This window comes from Ranitomeya imitator, chromosome 5 (genome assembly GCF_032444005.1).
Source record: "Ranitomeya imitator isolate aRanImi1 chromosome 5, aRanImi1.pri, whole genome shotgun sequence".
NCBI lineage: Eukaryota > Metazoa > Chordata > Amphibia > Anura > Dendrobatidae > Ranitomeya > Ranitomeya imitator.
In genome coordinates this window covers 691,781,141-691,806,577 of record NC_091286.1, presented here as the reverse complement: position 1 = coordinate 691,806,577, position 25,437 = coordinate 691,781,141, and the positions used below count along the sequence as shown (strand labels likewise).

The following is a 25,437-nucleotide window of genomic DNA, read 5'->3' as shown; positions in this document are numbered from 1 at the left end:
ACAGGCCTGCAGCTGGTGGAAAGGGGAATAGGCGTGTTGGAAAGGGAAAAAAAGGTTGTGTCCGTGGGGCAGGTGGTAAAGCAACAGTAACGTCTGCAGAAGAAAGACCATCTTCCAGCCAAAGTAAGATGTCTACTTCTTTTTGTGGACAATCTGATATGATCCCATTTGTATGACCATCACTACGAGCATCGCTAAAAATTCCAGATGAGGCACAAAAACAGCAGGTGCTTGAACGGATATCAAGTGCTCGTTCAAGTGGGCTCTCCTCCATGTCAACTTCAACATCACAAATACTCCAGTCCTCAGAGGTGTCACCCCAATCGCACTTGCTTCCTTACAGCTCCCAAGTCTCCAGCCGCCCGTCTGAGTAGGCGGTAACACAGATGGTTGAGTCTGCAGAGCTGTTTACTCATACTATAGCCTGGGAATCAGAGGTCTGCTCCAGAGCTTCTGTGAATCCAGACGAGGAAATGATCTGCACTGATGCCCAGAATCTTTGTGAGTCGGATCCAGGCCCAGATGAAAAAGGTTCTGAGCATAATGTAGACCCTCATTCCCAAACTGTAACTTCTGTTGGTGGAGACAATGAGGATGATGATGAGACGACTGAGATACATGATTGGAACAAAAACTTGACTTTTCGGTCAGGACAGGAAGAGATTGGCTCTGAGGACAACAGGTGTGAGAACACACAGGATGATGATGACGAGGTTGGAGACCCCACTTACTGTCAACCCACAGTCCGCCAGTCCATGAGGTCAGCAGAGGAGGTGGAGGCGGATGCTATTGACGAGACTGACAATGAGGTTAGGTTGCGCCTTCCTGAACAGAGACAGGGTACTGGCAGCACGTCAACTACTCAGCAGAGTACACGACCCATGAAGCAAGCTACACCGCCTGTTTATCTAATGACTAATTTTTAACTGCATCTATCCCAGGAAATCCTTTTAGGCCTAGTAGCATTTTGTGCTACTCAGCAGAATACACCATCCATGAACCAACCTACACCGCCTGTTTATCTAAGTACTGTTTTTAACAGCATCTAGCTCAGGAAATCCTTTTGGGCCTAGTAGAATTTTGTGCTACTCAGCAGAGTACCCCACACATGACGTAAGCTACATCGCCTGTTTATCTAATGACTAATTTTTAACTGCATCTAGCCCAGGAAATCTTTTTGGGCCTGGTAGAATTTTATGCTACTCAGCAGCGTACCCCACCCATGAAGCAAGCTACACCGCCTGTTTATCTAATGACTAATTTTTAACTGCATCTAGCTCAGGCAATACTTTGGGCCTAGTAGCAATTTCTTCTACTCAGCAGAGTACCCCACCCATGAAGCAAGCTACACCACCTTCTTCCATTCTCAATCTAACCCCTCAGCTCTGGGGTGTCCACTCTCCCTCCAGCTCTCTCCTTCTCACAGGTGGACTACCGCCTGTATTCACACTGTGGCGAATCTTTTGGGCCCAGGCATAAGAAGTGTTCGAGGTAATGGATAATATGTGCCCCCTTAGAAATGTCCATGACAACCCATTCGAGGAAGCAACTAAACGCCTCAAATAGTGAGCAGGATATGGAGCACCCCATGGGCAAACAGCGATCTATGTAGTATGCTCCTTCACAGAAGCAGCCCAATGGGAGGACAATATTCGGAGGCACAGGTAGTAACCGGAATGCCCCCTCAATGTCTGTTTTGGCCATTAGGGTGCCCCTTCCCAACTTCTTGACCTGCATGATTGCCTTGTCAAAGGAGGTACAGTACATAGTACTGTACTTGGTTCGGCATTAATGTTGTCGTTTATTGACCTGCCCCTTGGATATGACAAATGGTGGATTGGTCTGAATGTATTGGGTTCCTTTTTTTGCACAACTCCCAACGGGGGTACCACTACATCTTCTAAGGAAAGTGTTCTGAATGGACCCGCCGCCATTCTACCTAAAGATATTTCTTTTTAATTATTTTTTGTCACGACGTCTGGGTGTTGGTAGAGTGATTTTAGATTTTTACTCCAGCCTTTCTCGATTTTAGAAGGGCATGACATGCCTATATCTGTGTCTCCTCCTCCTTTTTCTCCTCCACCTCTTTTCTTTTCGCATGACTATATGTAGTTGTGACTTTTCCATGTGTTTGTTGTGTCTTCTGAGCAGTTTGTCAGCTTTTGGACACCTTTTAAGGTGTTTTCTATGTGTTTGTATGTGTTTGTGTTTGCCTGCCATTGGTTTCAATGGGGTTCCACGGTGTTCGTCGAACGTTCGACGAACATTCGTCGAGCACGCCCCAATTCGACGAACCGAACTCGAACACTAGGGGGGTGGCTCAACACTAGTTCTCAGGAAAGGATGGAGCAATAAAGCTTGAGTGTTATCCCGTCACCAACATACTGTGGAACTGGACCTCATGAAAGAGACCGACCCATGAGCGGCTTCTTGCGGCACTATCTGCATCATGATTGTTACCCATTTAGTAATGATTCCCAATAGTGCAGACAGTGGCGTAACTACAAAGTGATGCCCCGATGCGAACTTTCAAATGGGGCCCTCCCGCGCAAAATATTTCCCACCGAAATTCACATTTTCCCTATTCATTTCGCACATTATACTTGTGTTGCAATGTTGTGTAGTCTGACCTAATACTGCCCTGTACTCGCTGAGAAAAATGATTTTATAACTAACATGTCCCTATAGTAATATGTCCTCCCTCGCTCTAATTCCAAGCGCACTCCTGGCGTTTGAATTCTGTGTGCTGTTTCTTCCTGGTATGACGCTGCAGTGCGTCATTTCCGGACCTGTGCAGTGTGGGGGTGTATTGGGTGTACTGGTTGGCTCCGGAGCAAGCACACTGCACATTCTGATGCTGGCGAGTACACGCAATACTCCCCCACAGTGCACATGCTGGGCTCTGCCCACAGCCGTGTACAGCCCGTACACACACGGCTTCGCTCCGAGAACCTGTACACACATGGCTCTGCTCCGTACACCTTGTACACACGCGGCTCTGCTCCGTACACCTTGTACACACGCGGCTCTGCTCCGTACACCTTGTACACACGCAGCTCTGCTCCTTACACCTTGTACACACGCGGCTCTGCTCCTTACACCTTGTACACATGCGGCTCTGCTCCTTACACCTTGTACACACGCGGCTCCGCTCCGTACACCTCACACACACACAGCACCGCTTCGTACACTCCATACACATGCTTCTCCGCTCCGTCCACCCCGTACACATGCGGCTCCGCTCCATACACCTCTTAAACACGCAGCACCACTCCATACACCCCATACATACACGAATCCTCTCACCTCTTTCACCCTCGGCTCAGCTTTGTAGACCTCGTACACACCTGACTCCGCTCCGTACACCTCGTACACATTGCTCCACTACACACATACACGGCCCCGCTCTGTACACCTTATACACACACGGCTCTGTTACATAAACATCCCCTCATTCAGCATCATGACAATCAAGCACAGCAGAGTCCTGCATAGTGCATACACTGAGGCCACTGATCATGTGACCCCTGACTCCTCCCCTCCTGTGACCTCATCACAGGTCCTGTGCACGCAGAACAGGTGTGTGTGTCAGGTGTAAGCAGCACATCAGCACTTTACAGCTGCGACTGCACTTCACTCACCAGCTGCTGCCTTCCATCTCTCAAGCTTCAGTCAGTGACAGCCCAGCCCTTCTGCTAGGTCACATGTCCTTCACAGACACGCCCACTCGCCGCACACTGCTGAAAGTCTGGGGAAGCTGTGGGCGTGGCCAGCAGGATGTGTGCGTAACTTGTCTCCTTTGTTTCCCCTGCTACTTGTTTGCTGGACTGGGCGGGCCCTGAAAACACTGCGGGCCCAGTCGCAGTCGCGACCCCTGCGACTGCAGTTGTTACGCCCCAGAGTGCAGACTACTGGGTTGACAGTTTGTTCTATCCATAATACAAAAGTAAATTTTGCAAGTTGCTCCCCCCTGGAAAGGGACACTCGCTTGCTGCAGTATCAAAACACGCTGGAAGACAAATCTTGACAGTGGTTTCCCCAAGACTGCAGTGAGGCACACTGTTTCCATCGCAGTGATAGCCTTCCAACCACAGAAACTTTCAGCTGTCAATGCAAAAATGTTAGCAGCCTTGCAGAATTTGTATGTTCTACCCATCTTTGTGAGGGTTTATTCCCAGTAATTATTTTTCAACCCACGCTACAAATACATAAGATAGTAAATTTAGATTGTGAGTCCAAATAGTGCCAGTGCCAGTAATGTCTGCAAATGTCTGTAAAGCAAATGTTGCATCATTGGTGCTATAAAAGTGATAAAACACCCCCCAAAATTGGAAGTGATGCTGAGCCTCACTCGGGTGGCATAAATATCAGTTTCGTACATTCCAATTGTCAGAAAAATGTAAGGATGGTAACATGGGTAGTTGACTCAAAGACAGTGGAGGACTACCGGTATCGGAGGCCTACGGCTACAGGCAGCACACATGAAGGAGACCCAATATGGAATCCACACATTTACAAAAATTAATTTGCATACACCAACAAAGTAACATCAATTTCACCACAGTAGAAATAGTCTAATTGGGAGGAGAGACACATCTTCCACTACATCCCAACCCAGCAGATGGACACCAAACCAGGATTGTTGACATTAAAAAAAAAATAGTGGCAGACACCAACAAAGTGGAATCAATTTTAACACAGTAGAAATATTATAATTGGGACCCACAGATCTTCCTCTACACCACCCAACAGATGGACACCCAAGCTGGACTGTTCACATCTCCAAAAATTAGTGTTAACATCTCCAGCAGCAGCAACAGCAGGCACATAAGCTGCACTAAAGAGACTGCAATTAGCGAGAACGATGCAGCACACTAAAACCTACAACATCCAGTTACAGAAATTGTCAATTGTCTTTAGATAGGACGTCACGTTAGTGGTTTATTAGTGCTTTAGAAACATTAAGGCTATGTGCCACCTTGCAAAAATGCTGCAGAAATGTCTGCAGCATTTCAGCAACTCCCTACGTTTTGCAAGCATTTTTTGCTTGCAGAATGCTTGCGTTTTCCATACGATTTGAGGCATTGCTTGGAAAAGTGATTGACAGGTTGGTCACACTTGTCATGCATAGTGCTTGAAAAGTGTGACCAACTTTTTACTATTGATGCTACCTATGCAGCATCAATAGTAAAGATAGAATGTTAAAAATAATTTAAAAAATATAGTTATTGTCACCTTCCAACCGCCCCCGATCTCCTCAGCGGCGCTCCCGGTACATTCCCTTCCCAGGGATACTTTGCGTGAAGGACCTTTGTGATGTCACGGTCGCGTGACCGCAACATCATCTCAGGTGAATTGCACAATGCATCCTTGGGAACGGAAGCCGCCGCGTGCACCGCTGAGAAGCGGGAGGACTCTGGGGGCTATCAGCAATTAAGTATATCCCTATTTTTTTTTTTAATTATTTTTTTACAAGAATATTTTACCCAGGACCTGGATGAGAGTCTCCTCTCCTCCAGACACTGGGTACCATCTGCGCATGAAGTGCTCACTTTACGCATGGTGGGCATAGCCACATGCGTAAAGTGAGTGTTTCAATGTAATCCTATGGTGGTGGAATTGCCGCGATTCCGCAGAAATAAATAACATTCTGCATTTTTTTCTGCAAAGCGTTTCCGCTATGGAAAAAAAATGCAGCATGGGCACAACAATTGCGGAATTATTTATTATTATTATTATTATTATTATACATTTTTATAGCGCCATTTATTCCATGGCGCTTTACATGTGAATACGAGGCAAATATAGACAAATACATTAAACATGAGCAGATAACAGGCACACGGGTACATAAGGAGGGAGGACCCTGCCTGCGAGGGCTCATAGTCTGCAGGGGATGGGTGATGAAACACTAGGAGAGGGTAGGGCAGGTTGCGCGGCGGTTCAGTAACTTCAGGATCACTGCAGGCTGTAGGCTTGTCGGAAGAGGTGGGTCTTCAGGTTCTTTTTGAAGGTTTCCATGGTAGGCGAGAGTCTGATGTGTTGGGGTAGAGAGTTCCAGAGTATGGGGCAAGCACGGGAGAAGTCTTGGATGCGGTTGTGGGAAGAAGAGATGAGAGGGGAGTAGAGAAGGAGGTCTTGAGAGGATCGGAGGTTGCGTGTAGGTAGGTACCGGGAGACCATGTCACAGATGTATGGAGGAGAAAGGTTGTGGATGGCTTTGTATGTCATTGTGAGGGTTTTGAACTGGAGTCTCTGGGCGATAGGAAGCCAGTGAAGGGCTTGACACAGGGGAGAGGCTGGGGAATAGCAGGGAGACAGGTAGATTAGTCAGGCAGCAGAGTGTAGGATGGATTGGAGGTGTGCCAGAGTGCTAGAGGGGAGTCCAGAGAGCAGGAGGTTGCAGTAGTCGAGGCGGGAGATGATAAGGGCATGCCCTAGCGTTTTTGCGGTGTCGCGATCAAGGAAAGCACGGATCCGGGAAATATTTTTGAGTTTGAGATGGCAGGAGGAGGCAAGGGCTTGGATATGTGGCTTGAAAGAGAGGGCAGAGTCGAGGATCACCCCGAGGCACCGGGCGTGTGGGACTGGGGAAAGTGAGCAGCCATTGACATTGATGGATAGGTCTGGTGGAAGGGTAGAGTGAGATGGGGGAAAGATGATGAATTCTGTTTTGTCCATGTTCAGTTGTAGAAAGTGAGCAGAAAAGAAGGCTGAAATAGACAGACAGTGCGGGATTTTGGTAAGTAAGGAGGTGAGGTCAGGTCCGGATAGGTAGATCTGCGTGTCATCAGCGTAGAGATGGTACTGCATACCGTGGGATTCTATGAGCTGTCCCAAGACGAAAGTGTAGATGGAGAAGAGTAGGGGTCCTAGAACAGAGCCTTGAGGAACACCGACTGACAAGGGGCGAAGTGAGGAGGTGGTGTGGGGGAGGGAGACACTGAATGTTCGGTCTGTCAGATATGACGAGATCCAGGAAAGGGCCAAGTCTGTGATGCCAAGAGATGAGAGAATTTGTAGCAAAAGGGAGTGGTCCACAGTGTCAAAGGCAGAAGACAGGTCCAGGAGAAGGAGGACAGAGTAGTGTCGCTTGCTCCTGGCAGTTAGTAGGTCATTGGTGCCTTTAGTTAGGGCAGTTTCAGTTGAGTGATGGGGACGGAAGCCTGATTGTAACCGATCAAAGAGGGAGCAGGAGGAGAGGTGGGAGGACAGTTCAAGATGGATGTGTTGCTCCAGCAATTTGGAGGCATAAGGGAGAAGAGATATCGGGCGATAGCTAGACACAGAGGATGGGTCGAGGGAGGGCTTTTTGAGGATGGGTGTGATCTTGGCATGCTTGAAGAATGAGGGGAAGACACCTGTTGTGAGTGAGAGGTTGAAGAGGTGCGTTAGGGTTGGGATGAAGACCATGGAAAGGTTAGGGATGAGGTGGGATGGGAGCGGGTCAAGCGTGCAGGTGGTGAGGTGTGATCTTGACAGGAGGGTGGAGAGCTGATCTTCTGTCATGGTGGAGAAGCTGGTTTTGGAGATGCAGGGTTGAGCAGCTAAGAGGGGTAGTGGGCGCTGTGGGCCAAAGCTTTCTCTGATCGTATCGATCTTCTGTTTAAAGAAAGAGGCGAAGTCTTCAGCAGAAATGAGGGGGGAGGGAGGAGGTGCGGGGGGACGGAGTAGAGAATTGAAAGTGTTGAAAAGCTGTTTAGGGTTGTGAGACAGGGAGGATATGAGAGATGAGAAGTAAGTTTGTTTTGCGGCAGTGAGTGCAGACTTGAAGCTGGCGAGGAACTGCTTGTATGTAGTGAAGTGGTCGGCAGAGCGGGATTGCTTCCATCTCCGCTCAGCAATCCTGGAAGCCCGTCTTAATTCTTTGGTCAGGCTGGTCAGCCAGGGCTGCCTGTTAATTGTACGAGTTTTACTATGCATGAGCGGGGCGGCCGAATCGAGTGTTGCTGTTATTGTGGTGTTATAAAAAGTGGCAGCAGCATCTGTGTCATGAAGGGAAGCTATGTCTGTGAGAGGGAGAAGGGACCCCGAGAGTGATTGTAAGTTGAGATGTTTGAGATTTCTGCGAGGGAGTTTGTGGAGTGGGGGTTGCACACTAGGAGAGGGACGAGATTGTCAGTAGGTTGTGGTCAGACAGGGGGAGGGGTGTGTTAGTGAGATTAGTAAGGGAGCAGAGGCGGGTGAAAATGAGGTCCAGCGTGTGGCCATCTTTGTGAGGGGCCTCAGAGGACCATTGAGTGAGGCCAAAGGAGGCAGTCAGTGATAGAAGTTTAGAGGCAGCTGAGGTGGAAGTGTCAATGGGGATATTGAAGTCACCCATGATGATAGTGGGGATGTCGACAGAGAGGAAATGAAGTAGCCAGGTGTTGAAGTGGTCGAGAAAGGTGGAGATGGCTAGTTCTGGGGGGCGGTAGATGACAGCCAGCTGGAGGTTGGAGGGGGAGTAGATGCGGACAGAGTGCACCTCAAACGAAGGAAGATTAGCGGAGGGTGGTAGCGGGATTGGAGTAAAGGAGCAAGTGTCGGACAGGAGCAATCCAACTCCTCCACCACGTTTGTTGCTGGGGCGAGGGGTGTGAGAGAGGTGGAATCCGCCATAGGAGAGCGCAGCTGGAGAGGCAGAGTCAGATGGGGTGAGCCAGGTTTCAGTGAGGCCGAGGAAGGAGAGTTTGTTGGTGATGAAGAGGTCATGGATAAATGTCAGTTTATTGCAGATGGAGCGTGCGTTCCATAGTGCTCCAAGTAGAGGGAGCGGGGGAGTGGAGGCTGGATGAATGGGTATGAGGTTGTCGTGGTTGGGAAAACGTGGGGAGGATCGTGGCAGGGGGTTAGAAATGAGTGTGGGGATGAGTTGGGGAGGGCCGGGATTTGGGGATATGTCACCAGCGATGAGGAGTAGCAGACAGAATATTAGAAGGTGGGAGCAGGATAGGACATGATGTGGCCGTGTGTGTCTGGAGAAAAAGGATTGTATGTGGAGGAACAGTTCTGAGGGGAAGGTGAGATGGCTGGGGAGTATGGAGGAAAAAATGACTAGTTCCTTACTAGGTGGAGGGATTGCAGGAGATTGTAAGAAGGAAAGTAGTATGGGGGTGAAAGAGAAAAGAAACCGAAACATTGTAGTGGTTAGTAGTCTGTTACCTTCCAGTCAATTCCAGTCCAATTCAGTCTAATTCAAAATCATAATTAAAAAGATGTAATTTAAAAGATGGAAGTTAAAAAATGAATGCAGCAGACTGAGTCTATAGCAGACTCCTGCATGTGAATATATCCCCAGTTAAGGGCAATCAGGTGTGAATGAGGGGGTGGCTGGGTATGGGAGACCAGATGTAGAGAGTTAAGCAAAGGTCATAAAGTGAGGGAGGGGTAAGACTGACCACTCAAAGAGATGCCAGGATCACACAATGAGATACATGAAAACAGGTCATGGAAAACAAGCTGATAGGTGAGAAAGCATACTAAAAGGATTATATGTGCTGCACCAAGACACTCAGATCCAGGGGAAGCATAGAAAAGTCAGTGCAATATACAGAGACATTCAGAAGCCAGGGAGAGCTGGGGAAAAGTTACTGCATACCATGGAAAATCAATGCAATATATAGAGACATTCAGAAGCCAGGGAGAGCTGGGGAAATGCCGTAAAAATTAATGGGATGCTTTTTGTTAGCGTTTTCGCAGCATTTCCATAGTGAAAAACCACCACAAAAACGCTAAAAAAGCAAACAATTCTGAACGTGGGCACATAGCCTAACACCTACCCCACATACACCTCGAACACCAAAGCTAATCCCTCTTACGCCACAATCTCGCTTTTTCACAGGATTGTTGCACAGATATTGTGCTAGGAGCACACTATTATCAGCTAAAAATTAGATTTTTTACTCTGCGCCACCACGTTACTCACAGAAGAAAGAATTGTTTTAGTGTGGATGAAACCTGTATGACAAAGAACATCTGATCCAAAAAATTTCAAAGTGAGACGTCCCCTATTGTATGATGTTAGTAACAGATTTTTTTTCCTTTTTGTGTGGATGTGGCCTGTATAACATTAATTACATGTTCCAAACAATTTTTACGTGAGATGTATTACATTACTAACATAATACATTTTTTGGGCTTGTCGATGAGGCCTATATAACAAAGACTATATCCTCAAATCTATTTCAACCTGAGATCACCCCTTCTGAATCACATTAGTAGTGTAAAAAAAAAAAAATTATATATATATATATATATATATATATATATGAGGCCTGCATAGTCTAGAAGATTGTCCATGGCATTGGAAAGCCCTCTTTCCTACAGTTACTGCTGGTAAGGTGCAGGTTTGCTGCGGAAATATGGCCGACATATCATTACATGAACTGATCAGGAATAGGGCCATGACAACGGTGAGAATAGGATCGGACAACAGGATCAATAGCAGGACAGCTATGTGAGGCATGAGATCCAGGATCCAGCCTACAACGATTACTCCTTTACCCAACACCAATTACCAGAGAGAGTTTGATGCTCATCAGAAGATAGGTGTAACAGATGCGAGTCTCAAGTTATGCATAAAAGATAGCCTTGAGAAATTGGATGCCAATGATGCACATAATCTAGAAGATAGGCTCAAAATAATTTCAAATTCAGATCTCGGCTGCTGTATCATGTTTGTAAAAAAAATAATATAAATTAATTTTAATGTGCAACAGCGCTGCACACAAAACAATTTTAACGCCACTAAATGAAAAGGTTGGGTTTAGCGGGCCATATTACGTTTATCAACAGAAAATTTAATATTTTAATCTGTGTGAGGTCTGCAGACTGCTTCATATCACCACCACAAAATGACAACGTGGGACACGGTGGGCTGTATCACATTCAGCAACAGAAAAAATGTTAATTTTTTTAATGCATGTTAGGTCTGAAGACAGGTTCTTATCACCATCACAAATTGACAATGTGGGACATGGCAGTCTGTATCACATTTACCAACAGATTATATATCTATATTTTTAATGTACATAAGCTATGCATGCTATTGAATTTCACCACCACTAACTAACAAGGTGAAATATGGCATTGTGAATAACTGTAGCAGCTGCCCCAAAAAATATTTCTTCATGCACAAGAGCTCAAATCGCAGAACAATGTCACCACAGCACTAAATGGCAAAGTGGGATATGGCATGCTTTTTCACATTTAGGTAGTGAAAAAATAAGATTTAGAGTGATATACTCAAGCATGGAGCACTATAGAATCAGTGCACAACATGCTTGTAGGACATGTGCCCTGCTGGCTTTGTCTGTGGAACTCAGTAATGACCAAAAAAAAAATGCTGGAAGGTAATATTAACAGCTACACTGGACACAGCTAGCTACAATATCTGGCTGGGGTCACATTTGCGAGAAACTCGCTCGAGTCTCGCGTCTCATTACCCGGCACTGCCGCCGTCACTCAGATCGGAGCATTCAGCTGCATAGAAATACATTCAGCCCCACGCTCCAGTCCCGAGTGGCAGCCGCAGTGCCGGGTATTGAGACTCAAGACTCGAGAGAGTTTCTCGCAAGTGTGACTCCGGCCTCTGACTGATATATAACCGTCTAGCTCACAAGCTGCTAACAGTAGCAGCGTCAGTAGCAGTCTCTCTGCGCTGTTACAGTGTCAAAATGGCACTAAAACAAGATGTCCGTTCTTTACATGGAGAGGGATATGTGATTTCAGCAGCCAATGACACAAGCAGTAGAGTCAGGACATTGTGGATATTTCCTGCACCCAGATTGGCTAGCCGCAATGCACACACATAAAGTTAAAAAATAGCTGTTTACAAGAATGCCGTGCCTATGAGTTCTGCAAACCCCCTCCCCTCATCAAACACGTGCCAAACGCTCATGATGCACCACCATTATCGTTGCTCAAGTGCTGAAAAAACATTAGTGGCAACTCAAATATTTTCACACACTTTTTACCGAATTTTACCGATTTTATAAAATTTTGCTCCTGTTTCCGTTCACGAATCCGAATGTACCATATTTGTGCTGAATTTATGTTTGTCTATTGTTTTGTGGACAAATTCACTCATCACTAGATAAAACTAGATCCCATAATTTATTGCTCAATTTTTCCCGAAAGCAGAGATGCCCCATATGTTGTCAGAAATTACTGTTAAGCCACAGGGCATGTCTGAGACGGAAGGAGCGCTATTTGGCTTTTGGAGAACAGATTTTGCTAGAATAGATTACGGGCAACATTTTCAACTCTGAAAAGGTGTCAGAACAGCGGAAAATTCATCTACAGCTGCAGTAACTATTTTTTAACATCCACGCCAGAACTTTTATCTGGAGAATTGAAAATCTGTCAGTCTAGTGCCCATACATTGTGTCATCATACAGTGTAGCGCACCTATATATTAGAACGCCCCCATACATTGTGCCCAGCTTGTTCTTCTTTCGACATACCTCGTAAATGAAGTGCTTTCTCCCCACTACAATAATGCCAAACATGTGGCCACTTACTGTAGTTTAGGCACAATGGGGCTCAGAAAGAGGGAGGCATTTGAATTTGGGACCGAAGAATTCACTGGATCCATGACACTTTTCCAGAGCCTTTGTTCTACCAGTAACGTGGGAACCCACTATAGTTCCAGTGAGAAATGATAGACCTGAGTGGGGGCTGGTTTTTTTGGTAATGAATGTTAGGGCTAGCGGATCGCACCAAATAATAAGACAGATAGTGTATGGTGCGTTCGCAGCCCGGGGTCCACCGTGCAGAGATGGAACCTGCTGCTAAGTAATGACGAACTATATGGCGGTACTCATAAGTATACACACGTGGGTTAAACTTCACCCAGCGTGAAGAAAGCGATCCTGTTGCGTCACAGGATCGCGGTACCGCACATAGAAGGCGAGCAAGAAGTCAGCGAACTCAACCCCAACTAGGATTGAAGTCCGATTAGACCCTTGCTGGCACAACACCGCAACTGGGTGTGTAAGGAAGCAGAATAACAATATTAGGGCACAAGAGTGCATGCGGTGCCGCACTGACGAACGCCACTAACCACCCAGGCTTGGGTAAGGAAAGCACAGAGGAAGTGCACGGCGCCGTACTGGCGGTCACAGCAACTGGACGCTGTAACGTGTGATTAGTGCTGTAGGATAAGTCGGGCGCTAGATAGCAACCATACACCTTCCGCGAACAGACATTCAATAGGGAAGGGGTATCCAAGGATGACTTGCACTCACAACAAACACACGTAAGCAAATGTACACCAGCGCATGGCCGTGCGGTCATGCGCAGTTTATATAGTTGCAGCACAGGAAGTGGCCACAGAAACTTTGCCCTTCCAAGACCTGCCAAGAGGACCAATGGAATGTGCTGCAGAGCCTGAGCACATGACCCTCGATCTCTAACGAGAGATCTTGCCCTGGGCATGCTCAGTGTGTGCAGACAAGGACTTAGTCCCAGAGAAGTCCGCTCGCTGCTGACCAGCACTGGCTTTAATGGCAGAAGCTGAAGAAGCAGCAGTAACTCTCAGTACAGAGTGAGACTGAGCAAGACGCTGGGACCGACGTCCTTGCTGAGCAGACTCCACTGCGGCTAGATGAGAATGGGAGACCGCAGCGGAGATGGCCCGAGATTCCCCCTGTGCAGAAGCGGGAACTCGAGACCTAACATTACCCCCCCTCCTTGGGCCTCGCTACACTCGAAGGCAGCAATGAACTGTGGGGCCCGAATGTTTTCAGCAGGCTCCCATGACCTGTCCTCTGGGCCATAACCCTTCCAATCCACCAGATAGAACTTTTTGCCGCGTACCACCTTGCACCCCAAAATAGCGTTCACCTCGTAATCGTCCGTAGACGAACCCGATGTCCCGGCAGATGACTCGGAAAACCGGGACATGTATACGGGTTTCAAGAGGGACACATGAAAGGTGTCGGTGATATCCAAGCGTGGAGGAAGAGCCAAATGGTAGACCACAGGATTAACCTGTTCGAGAACCTTGAAGGGACCCAAGTAGCGAGGAGCAAACTTAGTGGACTCAACTCGCAGCCTGATGTTACAGGCGGAGAGCCACACCAAGTCGCCAGGAGCAAAGGTCGGAGCGGGGCGCTGATGAACATCGGCGGAGGACCTCATTCTCTCCTTGGAGGCCCGAATGGCATCCTGCGTGCGGTCCCAAATGTTCAGTGCCTCCACAGCCCAGGCTGCCACCCTGGAGTCAGCAGAAGACACAGGCATGGGCACAGGAACACGCGGATGCTGGCCGTAATTTAGGAGGAATGGAGTCTGACCGGTGGAGTCGGCTAAGGCAATGTTAAGTGCAAACTCTGCCCACGGTAGCAAGGATGCCCAGTCATCCTGCCTGGCAGAAACAAAATGTCGTAAATATGTGACCAAGGTCTGGTTGGCCCTCTCTACCAACCCATTCGTCTCGGGATGATATGCCGAAGAGAGATTCAACTCAATACTGAGTAGACGACAAAGCTCTCTCCAGAATCGAGACGCAAACTGGGGACCCCGGTCACTAACAATTTTGTCTGGCATACCGTGTAGGCGAAAGATATGCTTGACGAACAAGACAGCCAACGCCCGTGCAGAAGGTAGCCGTGGAAGAGGCACCAAGTGCACCATTTTGGAAAAATGGTCAGTGATCACCCAGATAATGGTGCAGTTACGAGACTTGGGTAAGCCCACCACAAAGTCCATCCCGACCATCTCCCAGGGCCTGTCCGCCACCGGCAGAGGATAAAGCAAACCAGCTGGCCGTTGCCGAGGAGTCTTGTTCTTGGCGCAAGAGACACACGCCCGAACATACTCTGCGACATCACGAGCCATATGCGGCCACCAGTACGCCCTCGCCAGTAACTCAGATGTCCTTTTGGTACCAAAATGTCCACCCACCCTGGACGAGTGTGCACAAGAGAGAACCTCCGGTCGCAAATTGGATTGAACAAAAGTCTTGCCCGGGGGCACAGACTCTAGCGAAACTGGGGCCACAGTTCTCAAGCTCTCGGTGGGGACAATAAGCCGAGGATCCTCCTCCTCCTCCGCAGATGACACAACGGAGCGAGAGAGAGCGTCTGCCCGAATGTTCTTCTCCCCAGAAAGAAAATGGAGGGTGAAATGAAACCGGGAGAAGAATAAGGACCATCTGGCCTGGCGAGAATTCAACCGCTGGGCTGTCTGCAGGTACACCAAATTTTTATGGTCTGTGAAGACTTGGAAGGGAAAATGTGCTCCCTCCAAGAAATGTCTCCACTCCGAGAAAGCCAACTTCATGGCTAGCAACTCCCTGTCCCGGATGGAATAATTCCTCTCTGCTGGTGAGAAGGTCTTGGAGAAAAAGAAGCAAGGATGCTTCCGACCTTGAGCATCCTTTTGGAAGAGGACTGCTCCAGCACCAACAGAAGAGGCATCCACCTCCATGATAAATGGCTTATCAACATCGGGGCGATGTAGGATGGGAGCGCTAGCAAAGTGTGACTTTATAGTGTTAAAGGCCTTGGAGACCTCCTCAGACCACAATTTGGGATTCGCCCCCTTCTTGGTGAGGGCAACCAAGGGAGCTACCAAAGTTGAGAAGTGCGGAATGAACTGGCGATAATAATTAATGAACCCCATAAAGCGCTGCACCGCTTTAAGAGAATGGGGTTCCTGCCAGTCCATCACAGCCTGTAGTTTGGCAGGATCCATAGCCAATCCCTGGGCAGAGATGATGTAGCCTAGGAAAGGTAGGGACTACTGCTCAAACATACACTTCTCCAACTTGGCATAGAGGGAGTTTGCCCGTAGGAGGTCGAAGACTTTGCAAACATCTCTCCGGTGGGAGTCAATATCTGGAGAGTAGATGAGAATATCATCCAGATAGACTACGACCGAGGTGGAAAGCATATCCCGGAAGATATCGTTCACAAAGTCTTGGAAAACGGCTGGGGCATTACAGAGCCCGAAGGGCATCACCAGATATTCATAGTGCCCATCCCTGGTGTTAAAAGCCGTCTTCCATTCGTCCCCCTCACGGATGCGAATCAGGTTGTAAGCACCCCGCAGATCTAGTTTAGTAAATACCCTTGCTCCCCGAAGCCTATCGAAGAGCTCAGATATCAAGGGCAAAGGATACTTATTTTTAACGGTGATAGCGTTAAGACCCCTGTAGTCTATGCATGGACGCAATTCCCCATTCTTCTTCTGCACGAAGAAGAACCCTGCCCCAGCAGGTGACACTGACTTCCTAATGAATCCTCTTGCCAGATTTTCCTGCATGTACTGTGACATTGCCTCCGTCTCCGGGAGAGATAGCGGATAGACTCGACCCCGGGGAGGCTCAGCACCAGGCAAGAGATCAATAGGACAGTCATAGGGGCGATGGGGCGGAAGGATCTCCGCCGCCTTTTTGGAAAACACGTCTGCATAAGACCAATACTGCTTGGGGAGAGAGGAAAGATCTGCGGGTACCTCTGTAGTAGCAACCTGAACGCACTCGCTCTGACACCTACCCCCACAAGATTCACCCCATCCCAGGATTCTGCCAGAGGACCACTCGATATGAGGAGAGTGGTACCGTAGCCAAGGTATTCCCAACAGGACCTCATCAATTCCCTCTGGAATGACGAGCAGAGATATAATCTCCTGATGAGATGGCGACATGGACAGAGTAAAAGGGATGGTCTGGTGTGTTATCTGTGAGGGCAGTGTCGACCCATTCACCACTCGTACCGTTACTGGTTGAGCTAGCATAACCAGGGGTATTGCGTGACGTTGGGCGAAGGCAGAAGACATAAAATTGCCCTCCGCCCCAGAATCCACGCAGAGCTCTACCGAGTGGGAGAATGAGCCTATAGTAATTGTCCCCTTAAAGGACAATTTAGAGGCAAACGTCGCCGTGTCTAGTGTACCTCCACCTACTACCACTAGACGCTGACGTTTCCTCGACCGCTGAGAACATCTGGTGGCTAGATGTCCTGACTGCTGGCAAACATGACAGACCTTGAGTGCACAAGCGGTCCGAGACTTAGATCATGCTTGTGACACTTCCCTGGCCTCATGTGACTCAGGAACCAGGACCGGAGATTCCAGAGGTTTGGCGAAGGTGGGAGCCAGCCGAAACCTCTGCCTACACTGGGCTCGCTCTAACCTCCGCTCGTTAAAACGGAGGTCAATTCGAGTGGAGACAGTTATTAACGCCTCCAGTGTGGCAGGAATCTCCCTAGTGGCCAGAGCGTCCTTAACGTGGTCAGCCAGGCCCCTCCAAAATATGGGGATAAGAGCTTTATCCGACCAATCCAGCTCAGAAGCTAAAGTGCGGAATTGGATGGCAAAATGACTGACCAAGGACTCACCCTGAGTTAATGCCAGCAGTTGGAGCGCAGTATCATGGGTGACTTGAGGTCCTAAAAAGACCTGTTTCAGAGTGCTCAGAAACAGCGGAGCACTCTGCACCACATGATCACCACGCTCCCACAGCGGCGTAGCCCATTCCAACGCCCTGTCCGACAAGAGAGACACTATAAATCCCACCTTAGCCCGCTCTGTGGGAAAACGTGCAGCCAGGAGCTCGAGGTGAATAGAGCACTGACTCACAAATCCCCTACAAAACTTGCTATCACCAGAAAATTTTTCTGGCAGCGGGAGGGGAGAAAATGTCGGAGCAGGGGTGGCAATGGACAGGGTTGCTGCAGCCACGCTAGCAGCCTGTACAGCAACTGCGGTAACATCCACAGCTGAGGTTGCGCTCTCAAGAGCCGCCAACCTACCCTCCAGCTGCTGGATATACCGCAAGGATTGCTGTTTGTCCGTCATTACTAGCCAGACCCTGGCGCTAGTGTAATGTTAGGGCTAGCGGAACGCACCAAATAATAAGACAGATAGTGTATGGTGCGTTCGCAGCCCGGGGTCCACCGTGCAGAGATGGAACCTGCTGCCAAGTAATGACGGACTATATGGCGGTACTCATAAGTATACACACGTGGGTTAAACTTCTCCCAGCGTGAAGGAAGCGATCCTGTTGCGTCACAGGACCACGGTACCGCACATAGAGCGCGAGCAAGTAGTCAGCGAACTCAACCCCAACTAGGATTGAAGTCCGATTAGACCCTTGCTGGCACAACACCGCAACTGGGTGTGTAAGGAAGCAGAATAACAATATTAGGGCACAAGAGTGCATGCGGTGCCGCACTGACGAACGCCACTAACCACCCAGGCTTGGGTAAGGAAAGCGCAGAGGAAGTGCACGGCGCCGTACTGGCGGTCACAGCAACTGGACGCTGTAACGTGTGATTAGTGCTGTAGGATAAGTCGGGCGCTAGATAGCAACCATACACCTTCCGCGAACAGACATTCAATAGGGAAGGGGTATCCAAGGACGACTTGCACTCACAACAAACACACGTATGCAAATGTACACTAGCGCATGGCCGTGCGGTCATGCGCAGTTTATATAGTTGCAGCACAGGAAGTGGCCACAGAAACTTTGCCCTTCCAAGACCTGCCAAGAGGACCAATGGAATGTGCTGCAGAGCCTGAGCACATGACCCTCGATCTCCAACGGGAGATCTTGCCCTGGGCATGCTCAGTGTGTGCAGACAAGGACTTAGTCCCAGAGAAGTCCGCTCGCTGCTGACCAGCACTGGCTTTAATGGCAGGAGCTGAAGAAGCAGCAGTAACTCTCAGTACAGAGTGAGACTGAGCAAGCCGCTGGGACCGACGTCCCTGCTGAGCAGACTCCACTGCGGCTGGATAAGAATGGGAGACCGCAGCGGAGATGGCTCGAGATTCCCCCTGTGCAGAAGCGGGAACTCGAGACCTAACAATGAATTAGGGTAAAAGCAATACCAGATTTATATTTTTTTTTGTGTACTTTGCTATTTTTACAAACTAAAAACAATATTTTAGCAAAATGAATTTGTTTTTTACATCATCATATTCTGACAGTTGTAACTTTTTTAATATTTTTTTAATTAATGAGCCATTAGGGTTTTTTTGCGGGACGATTTGGTATTTTATTTAATTACTTTTTTTGACATTCAACTTTTTGATGGCTTTTTATTCACTTTTTTGTGAGTCACTATAGTGAAAAGCGACATTTTTGTTGTGTTTTTTAATTATTTCTTTTATGGCATCAGCCAAGCGGAATAAATAAAATGCCAGTTTTTTAGAATGGGTCGTTCTGGATGTGGTGATGCCAATTATGTGTACTTTTTTGTTTATTTTTGTTTTATCACAAACACTGCGTTTTGAGTTTCAAAACTGATTTTGTGGTTTGTGTGCCTTTTTTTTAACCTTTTTATGTATTTTATTTAACCTTTTTCACTTTATTTACACTTTTTCACTGTGGGAAATGTATAATTTTTACTTTGATTACTTGCCTCAAACACTGTTCTACTCATGTACAGCAGTGCATGAGAGCAGTCAGTGAATCACTGACTCTTCCTGTACCACCATACCTTGGGGTCATCACATGACCTCAGGGTACCATGGCAACCATCGGGACCCACTATTCTTAATTCTCATGTGAACCCCATGTAACTATTTAAATACCAGTGTCATGATTGACAGTGGTATTTAAGAAGTTAATTGGCCCCCATCGGTCGAAAAACCATCCGGGGCCGAAACCGCAGGGTGTCGGCTGTCATGTACAGCTGACACCCGTGGGAATTACAGCCGCTCGGCGGCACTATATTCTCATTCCTCAGCGTTGTTAAAAAGCGGCGCTGACGAATAAGGTCCCTTGACGAACGGCGTTAAAAGGCGCATCAGCAATCGTTAAAGGGTTAAAAACTGCATTTTGTGTTTACTTGTGTTATCTTTGTCTAATATTTAAATTTATTTACTGATCTGAAACATTTACATAGCAACATAGTAACATAGTTAGTAAGGCCGAAAAAAGACATTTGTCCATCCAGTTCAGCCTATATTCCATCATAATAAATCCCCAGATCTACGTCCTTCTACAGAACCTAATAATTGTATGATACAATATTGTTCTGCTCCAGGAAGACATCCAGGCCTCTCTTGAACCCCTCGACTGATTTCGCCATCACCACCTCCTCAGGCAAGCAATTCCAGATTCTCACTGCCCTAACAGTAAAGAATCCTCTTCTATGTTGGTGGAAAAACCTTCTCTCCTCCAGACGCAAAGAATGCCCCCTTGTGCCCGTCACCTTCCTTGGTATAAACAGATCCTCAGAGAGATATTTGTATTGTCCCCTTATATACTTATACATGGTTATTAGATCGCCCCTCAGTCGTCTTTTTTCTAGACTAAATAATCCTAATTTCGCTAATCTATCTGGGTATTGTAGTTCTCCCATCCCCTTTATTAATTTTGTTGCCCTCCTTTGTACTCTCTCTAGTTCCATTATATCCTTCCTGAGCACCGGTGCCCAAAACTGGACACAGTACTCCATGTGCGGTCTAACTAGGGATTTGTACAGAGGCAGTATAATGCTCTCATCATGTGTATCCAGACCTCTTTTAATGCACCCCATGATCCTGTTTGCCTTGGCAGCTGCTGCCTGGCACTGGCTGCTCCAGGTAAGTTTATCATTAACTAGGATCCCCAAGTCCTTCTCCCTGTCAGATTTACCCAGTGGTTTCCCATTCAGTGTGTATTGGTGACATTGATTCCCTCTTCCCATGTGTATAACCTTACATTTATCATTGTTAAACCTCATCTGCCACCTTTCAGCCCAAGTTTCCAACTTATCCAGATCCATCTGTAGCAGAATACTATCTTCTCTTGTATTAACTGCTTTACATAGTTTTGTATCATCTGCAAATATCGATATTTTACTGTGTAAACCTTCTACCAGATCATTAATGAATATGTTGAAGAGAACAGGTCCCAATACTGACCCCTGCGGTACCCCACTGGTCACAGCGAGCCAGTTAGAGACTATACCATTTATAACCACCCTCTGCTTTCTATCACTAAGCCAGTTACTAACCCATTTACACACATTTTCCCCCAGACCAAGCATTCTCATTTTGTGTACCAACCTCTTGTGCGGCACGGTATCAAACGCTTTGGAAAAATCGAGATATACCACGTCCAATGACTCACCGTGGTCCAGCCTATAGCTTACCTCTTCATAAAAACTGATTAGATTGGTTTGACAGGAGCGATTTCTCATAAACCCATGCTGATATGGAGTTAAAGAGTTATTCTCATTGAGATAATCCAGAATAACATCCCTCAGAAACCCTTCAAATATTTTACCAACAATAGAGGTTAGACTTACTGGCCTATAATTTCCAGGGTCACTTTTAGAGCCCTTTCTGAATATTGGCACCACATTTGCTATGCGCCAGTCCTGCGGAACAGACCCTGACGCTTTAGAGTCCCTAAAAATAAGAAATAATGGTTTATCTATTACATTACTTAGTTCTCTTAGTACTCGTGGGTGACAAATATGCAAAAGAGCAAAAGAATAGGAAATCAGGAAGGGGGAAAACACTTTTTCGCACACCTGTATGGTTTGGGGTCTATCACTAAATTTGGGTGAAGTTCAAGACTCGAACCAGACATTTAAAAAAAAATCTGCCTCAACTAGCTGAACCCGGACATCCACAGGTCCGCTCATCTCTGTTTACAGGTAAAAACATCTTGTGATTTCTTATTTTCCGCTGTAAAATGAGCTGTACGTGTTATGTGATCTGCCCTGCATTAGTAGACCTGGTCCAGCTCGGAGTGATGGAGTTTGCATTTGTAATATTTGAATAAATAGAAAAAGGTTGTGATCAAACCTTCAATAAAAGCTCACTTTGCATCAAGATCGTCAAAGTAAAGAAATGGCTGATTCTACAGAGGATGGTACTCTCATCCAGAATCTGGGCCCTCTGACCCTGAAAATAATCGCTCTCATACTTGGACTGGTGATACATACGTTTATTATTGGTGTCAATGTCAACGACTGGTGGGAAGGACGATCGGTGACTTCTGTTGAGCGCGTTGTAGTTTTTCTTGGGATTTCCAGGATGTGCACTCAATTTGTTAATGTTCTCTATTACTCTGTTCTTACATTCTGTGCAAGAAGCCTGGGCTCATATCTTCCTCTGCTTATTATGGATATGTTTTATCTATTCTTTAACTGTTCCAGCTTCTGGCTAACATGTCTGCTCTCTATTGTCTTCTGTCTGAAGATATCCACCCTTCGCACCAGGATGTTCCTGTACCTAAAGACAATGATATTACCCAGGACTGGTCATTTCATTGCTGCCTCGGGACTTTTCTCTGCTTCCAGTTCTATAATACACTTATGTCTGGTTCTGAATGCAATGATTAAACCTAGAACTTACAATACAACCATGAATGATCCAAACCCAGATTGTATTGCTGCTAAAAATATATACAGTTTTACTATAGGATCCGCCATGCCAATTAGTTTTAATTTGATCTTTACCATTCTCCTCTTTGTCTCCTTGTATCATCACACAATGAAGATGAAGATGAGCAGTAATTTATCCATCAACTTGGAAACATATTACTCAGCGATGAAATTTGTATCCTTCATCTTCATATATAACACTGTTTACTTCATAAGTCATAGCGTTAGTGTTTTTTATAGCTATCTTTACTGTATAAATCCTCCTTTGCTTTATATTATGCTGGAATTTCTACCGGCTCTACATTCCTCCTACCTGATCTACAGAACAGCCAAACTCCGGAGTCACATGTCCAAGGTTCTGCAGAATGTCATGAATTTCTTATTCCAACGAAAGGATTTAGGAAAAGAGAAAGTTGGAGCTTGATAAGAAAAAATTCTAGGATGGGCCATCAACGGTGTCCAAGACCTTAGTAGATCATGAGAAAGAATGGGCCGTGATCTAATTGGAGCACTGCTCCCCTTCCTTGATTGTCACGATTTAGCAAAGTACATATCAGGGGGACTGTGACTGAGGCAGCTCATACAAGTGCATTGGGATAAGTTCAGTTGAGCTTAAGGACAATGTCTCTGGATCAACAAAGAAGGTCAATTCCCAATTATTATGCAAGCATGAGAGTCCTCAGTGGTTGATACCTTTTAATAGCTAACTGAAAAGATGGTAACAAATTGCCAGCTTTCGAGACTACTGGTCTCTTTATCAGGCAAAGACTCGACCTTCGTAGTCTCGAAAGCTTGCAATTGGTTACCATCTTGTCAGTTAGCCATTAAAAGGTATCAACCCCTGAGGACTCTCACGTCTAAATATTTTTCTATCTACTGGCTATCACGGTACAATGATATATATATCTTTCCTGTATCAATTATTATGCATAAATACATTTCTGGTGTATTCAGAGAAACATATTATGTAATTCTTTATGATTGATAAAGAGTGACTGAGAATTATCAAGCCCATTTTCTAACCATTTCCCCATTAACTAGAACTCTTTAAATATATTATGACGGTGTATGAGATTCTATAAATTATTTTTTTTGCTTATATGCCCGATAATTATGCTGTAATTATTTCTAGCACTTTAAAGTGTGATAAAGTTGGAAATTAAAATTCTAAAACAATACATAACACACAAAGCTGCAGTTTTTTTGGCATTTTTTTCACTTGCATGAACATTTAAAATAAATTAAATTATAAAAAAAAGAAGGTGCAGCACAGTCCTCAATGAAATGAGTGCAAAACAGTCCTCCCAGAGGCCTGGCTCAATATCAGTGGGCATAAGTATAGGCAAAAATCAGGTGGAAACCATTTCAGAGTTCACGTGTCACAACCCTGTTGTTGGGTAGTCATGACCATGGGCTCCTTCCCTGACCATAACACTAGGGGCACCTTAGCTTGCCCTGTTCACTGAATTACTTCTGATGGTGAAGATGCCAGGGCCACGTACCTTGCCTTAGCTCCTGAATCTGCCCTCAGTCTGTAATCTCCCCCACCAAGGGAAGATGGGAGTAGTAGTGTACTGTTATGATCTGGTGGCCTTGGAGCAGCATGAGACGTACTCTGGAGGAGGTGGCACCTGTACTGACCGCAAACCCTGAACTTAACAGCGCAACTAGAAGTAGCCGTGGGGGGTACCTAACACTCCCTAGACCCCTCGACACAGCCTAAGAACTAACTACCCCTAAAGACAGAAACAGGAAACCTATCTTGCCTCAGAGAAAATCCCCAAAGGATAGACAGCCCCCCACAAATATTGACTGTGAGAGGAGAGGGAAATAACATACGCAGAAATGAAATCAGGATTTAGCATAGGAGGCCATACTAGCTAAAATGAAAGAATAGAACAGAATACTATGCGGTCAGTATTAAAACACTAGAAAATATCCACCACAGAAAATACAAAACACCACATCTGACTAAAGACATGGAGGGTATATCTGCATCTCCAGAGAAATAGCTAGGCTGAAAAAAATCCTTCACAGACTAAGCTGGACAAGACAAAAACATGAAAATGCACAGAACTATAAGGTCCACAGCAGGTGGACAGCAAAAACAAAACCAGGACTTATCTTTGAAGAAAAGCGCAGCAAACAGGAGAGACCAGAAGGGATGTGAATCCTTCAAAAACAATGGACAACTGGCACTGACTAAAGGATCAAGCAAGGCTATATAGCCCAGCCCAAATTGCAAAAAATAGATACACCTGATAAATGCTGCGATCCAACTACCGCAGCACTACCACTCATAACCACCGGAGGGAGCCCAAGAGCAGAGTTCACAACAGTACCCCCCCCCCTTGAGGAGGGGTCACCGAACCCTCACCAGAGCACCCAGGCCTATCAGGATGAGCCAAATGAAAGGCACGAACCAAATCGTCAGCATGAACATCGAAGGCAACAACCCAAGAATCATCCTCCTGGCCATAACCCTTCCATTTGACCAGATACTGAAGCCTCCACCTCGAAAAACGAGAATCCAAAATCTACTCAACCACATACTCCAACTCCCCATCAATCAACACCGGGGCCGGAGGATCAACAGAGGGAACAACAGACACCACATACTTCCGCAACAAAGATCTATGGAACACATTATGGATGGAAAAAGAGGCTGGAAGGGCCAAACGAAAAGACACTGGATTGAAAATCTCAGAAATCCTATAAGGACCAATAAACCGAGGCTTGAACTTAGGGGAAGAAACCTTCATAGGAACATGACGGGAAGACAACCAGACCAAATCCCTACCCCGAAGCCGGGAACCAACACACCGACGACGGTTAGCAAAACGTTGAGCCTCCTCCTGAGACAACACCAAATTGTCCACCACATGAGCCCAAATCTGCTGCAGCCTGTCAACCACAGAATCCACACCAGGACAATCAGAATGCTCAACCTGCCCTGAAGAAAAACGAGGATGAAAACCAAAATTACAAAAAAAAGGCGAAACCAAGGTAGCAGAACTAGCCCGATTATTAAGGGCAAACTCGGCCAATGGCAAGAAAGCCACCCAATCATCCTGATCAGCAGACACAAAGCATCTCAAATAAGTCTCCAAAGTCTGATTAGTTC

At 46.6% G+C, this 25,437-nt stretch overlaps 1 protein-coding gene across 1 annotated transcript; it reads left to right on the top strand.

Annotated features, from left to right (window-relative positions):
• Window positions 1–21,777: 21,777 nt before the first annotated feature.
• LOC138637952 (taste receptor type 2 member 4-like) lies at window positions 21,778–22,737 on the top strand. The gene has a single exon (XM_069726872.1). The coding sequence runs from the start codon at window positions 21,778–21,780 to the stop codon at window positions 22,735–22,737; it is 960 nt and encodes a 319-aa protein (XP_069582973.1).
• The last annotated feature ends 2,700 nt before the right edge of the window (window positions 22,738–25,437 follow it).